At 44.9% G+C, this 4,199-nt stretch overlaps 1 protein-coding gene across 1 annotated transcript in view; it reads right to left on the reverse strand.

Annotated features, from left to right (window-relative positions):
* LOC116394779 (zinc finger protein ZFPM1-like) overlaps nucleotides 1–4,199 on the reverse strand; it is a 105,748-nt gene that overhangs the window by 27,933 nt on the left and 73,616 nt on the right. The window contains exon 3 of the mRNA XM_031868094.1: nucleotides 1,293–1,430. Within this exon, the coding sequence (XP_031723954.1) occupies nucleotides 1,293–1,430 (138 nt within the window). The remainder of the gene's footprint in view (nucleotides 1–1,292; nucleotides 1,431–4,199) is intronic.

Here is a 4,199-nt window from a genome sequence, read left to right on the forward strand (position 1 = left end):
TGTGTGTGTGTGTGTGTGTGTGTGTGTGTGTGTGTGTGTGTGTGTGTTTTTTTGTTACGACTTGAATACATTTTCTCCCGGCCTGTCACATCACGTCTCCTGCGAGGGGACAGTTGGACAAACCAACGGACCCTGAAAGAGGAGACGGAGGAGCGTCTCCAGGACACACAGCCTACACTGGAGAGCATATAAGAGCCCACATGATAGTATGCTGGCTGGAATTCGGACATTTTGGACTTTTTTGCAGCACACCGACGTTCAGCACACTTTACCTTGTTGCGTGGAGAGTTGAGTTTGGATTTCTTTCAAACCCCAACGATGTTCTGTCCCAGTGAAGGGTTTTAGTTTCTCAACTTTGACCATAACGGAGAGTTTCCATGTCCAGATATTTCAGAAATAAATTGAAATAAAAACTGCTGTTATTTAATGTCAAAACATGTTATTAAGGGTTTTTACAGAATATCAAAGTTGCGACTGGTTGGGCTCTCTGTTAATTGTGAAAATATAGTATATTAACAGTATAGTTTATCATAACTTAACAGAAGTGTTGATTAAATATGTGATATCTGTGTGATGCAGAGGCCAGAGGGCTGGTTTAAGTTACGGTACATTTTACAATACGCTCGTACTCTGTTATTGAAAACATGTTACGTTTATAATTGCATGTCTGATAACGTGAACAATGTTTCTGTGATAACCTGAGTAACGTTAGTCTGAGTCCAGTTATTTACTTCTCATTGTGTATTGTTTCATATTACATTGATCATAAGCCAAACTGATTGTATGTGCAGCACAACTTGGTAACGACTGCTGGTTAAGGTAATATTCATGAGTTGTGATCAAATTTGATATCTACTGTGTGACGGCCGTCTCCGGCCCTCCTTCTCTCTCTAATTACAAACTGATTAATGATGTTGTGCATCACTGAAACACGGTTTGAAGTCCTCTCACGACTTGTATTTATACACATTCATGCAAAGCTTTGGGGAGCAGGAGTACAGCCCCATGTGCTCTGGACTCCACAACAAACCTCTCATCATAGGACAGAAGTAAATAATGACTTGACTTTAATGTGAAAGTTCTCCACACATTCAAGCATTGTGAAACACAGAATGTGGTCGCCTCATGATTTCCTGTGCAGGTACAAAGAACTAAACGCTTTCACAATCCTGAAGTAAAAAAGCAAATACTGGAATGAAGTCAGACCTGAAATCACGGAACACTTTTGTGTTTTGCGTCAGTGTGTTTGTCTTGGTTGGTCACAAGTAGCAAATGACAGTGAGCGTACTGACCTGGACCCCTCCACTGCGACGCCTCCAGCTCTTCCTCCTCGTCCTCCTCCTCCTCCCCGCCGCTGTGTGTCGGGCCTGGCTCCTCCCCGTCCTCGTCTTTATCGTCGGGGCCTCCTCCTAAGTCCTGCGTCCTGGGCTCTGGACACACAACACAGTCTCATTCACACACATTCAAACATCCTCAGCCCCGGTAGCACGCTTTAGTATCAGCCTTCGAAAAAAACTCACACGGATTGAAACCTGTGTGTGTGTGTGTGTGTGTGTGTGTGTGTGTGTGTGTGTGTGTGTGTGTGTGTGTGTGTGTGTGTGTGTGGGCAGTGGCTGTTCCTGTCAGTTGATCAAAGGCGGCAGTGAAATGAGTCCCTGTAACGTGACACCTCGCCACGCAGAGACGGGCCCTTTGATTCTCAAAGACTCATCAGAAACTCTCTACCGTCACTTCTGTCTCTGTCCATCTGTCCTCCAACAGCTTTTCATAGTCTCTCCATCCAAGCCCACCATCCTTCCCTCTCTCTCGCTCTCTCTCTTCACAGTAGGGAGGTCTCGTCCCCCCCCCTCCCCCGGCCCGTCACCTTCAGCAGAGACTGAGGCCGCCTCTGTTCCTGTAATCAGCATTGATATCCCTGCTGCCAATGATCAGGCTGATTACAGAGCCTCCTGCTCGCTGATCAAAGAGATGCGTGCGGAACTGTGTGTGTGTGTGTGTGTGTGTGTGTGTGTGTGTGTGTCATGTGCTTACCCAGCGTGCACACTCCTGAACCGTGAACTTTGCCTGTGCAGCTGCTATCAGCTAGTTCATCACACTGCTGGGTCCCTCCCTATTAGCGGGACTCATGATTAGAGAGATTAGATTAATAGTTGCATCACAGCACCTCAGGCTATCTGAGCCGAGGATCTCTTCTTCATTGGTCTTGCATCATGATCATCGGGCCAAGGGTTAGGGGGAGTCACAGCCTTCACACACACCTCACTTATCGTCAGATCTTTAGGCTGAGTTTGTGTTTCTAACTGCACACTTGAATATAATAACGAATATTATATGAGCGGTCACTATGCAGTCACAGTTAGTGTAATGGAGTTCATGATCAAAGCAACTTGTTGCAGTGGGTAACCCTGAAGAAGAGATCATCTCTATCTGAATGGAGTACTGTGCATGAGATCATGCTGGTGCACAGTGTGTTCTAGATGTGCAGGTGATATTCTGCTGCATAATGACTCTAACCCTCATCTTTGATTCGACTCATGTGATGCGTTTGGACATATTATCCACAGATTCATCCGTTTCATGTTTACGTTGACTCATAAGTAGAGAAATGTGTGCGAGGTAGAGTTTGTTTGAGTTCATGTCCGGCTCAGTATTTATCTTCTCAGGAATTCTCTCAAAGAAATATTTGAAGGGATCGTTATCAGACATGTTTGTGTTTATGTAATCAAATGAATATTGACCCATATGTGAACAGTTTGTTCTAAACTCTCAAATATGTAAGTTGGGAGAAGCCTGAGAGCCTGCTGGTGTTCTGCTGGTGTTCTGGTACCAGAGTCTCGTCTCTGAGCTCAGCAGCGTGTGTGGTGAGAGCTTGACCTGGTAACAGACACACTCAAACTTATGATGATGAAATCACACTTCACAACATCTCTGATCAGTAAACGTGTGATACAAAAACATAAGAACACCCTATTGAACGACATCCACACTAAATACAGAGACGTGCATCGAAGAGCTCCTCCCTGACGCGTTATGGCAACACTTTATAATAACCATCGTTAGTCGTTGAGTAGAACGTAGTTAATAGTTATTTAACTCTTAACAAAGAGAGAAATGATTATTAATGATGGTTACATTTGCTAAAGTAATTTAGTGAATGTGTTATTATGGGTTGTAACCATCACAACCAGGCTGAGCACTAATATGCAGAGATCTTATGCCATAATGGATGAGTGTAGTGTAAGCGTAGCTGTGTACAATACTGACTTCAGTCATGTTCAAACCTCCAGTCTATCATCCAGTGTGTGGCCCAAAGAAATATCAAAAGTGATGATGTATAAAGAAAACACGTCACAGATGCTGCTGGAAACATAGAATATCATATCTGCAGTGAGAACATAATGCAGAATCCTCCAGGTTTGTTTAAAGATTATTATTATCATTATAACTGTGTCTTTTTAAAAAACACTTAATCCACTCCCCCCCCCCCCGATAACACCTCAGCTGTCTGCACAAAGGCCGTGTTTACCTTTGCATTCCCGCTCCGATAAACAGCGATAGCGCCCGATCGATACCAGCCATAAACGCCCCACGACCACGTGACGCCCTCACACTCTGCAGTTATTAATGTAACCGTTGAGAGATTGGATCTGCATCGTCAAATAAATCAACACACACACACACACAGAGACGCACACATCATCCGTCTTCACGTCACGTCCACCTCTCCACCTCATCCACATGCAAACACACAGCAACATACTGTACACACACTAAAGCACACACACACACACACACATACACCCTTGCCTAAACAGTGCCATTATTTTCAGCTATAAATCACATTGAATGGCACATTGATTTTATCCTGCAGGGGCTGGAGCGAGGGAGGGGGAGCTGGAGACACAGTTATTGCGTTTAATATCATCAATATTATCTCCCATATCATCTCAGACATGGAGGCAGGTATCAGGAGGAGTCGACAGACACTTTTCTGCCAGACCCCCTCCTCCCTCTCTCGCTCTGTCTCCCGCCCTCCCCTCCCCCTGTAGCGAGACAGTCTCCATCAATCTGATAAGCTGAACTTCCCCTGTCACACCTGCAGGGCAAAGTCACCCAACAATCTTCTTCTACAACTTCTACAGCATTTCTCTCTCTCTGTCTCTCTCCCTCTCTCTCCCTCTCTCTCTCTCTCTCTCTCT

Source organism: Anarrhichthys ocellatus, unplaced genomic scaffold (assembly GCF_004355925.1).
Source record: "Anarrhichthys ocellatus isolate YVR2014 unplaced genomic scaffold, GSC_Weel_1.0 scaffold41, whole genome shotgun sequence".
In the NCBI taxonomy this organism is placed as follows: domain Eukaryota; kingdom Metazoa; phylum Chordata; class Actinopteri; order Perciformes; family Anarhichadidae; genus Anarrhichthys; species Anarrhichthys ocellatus.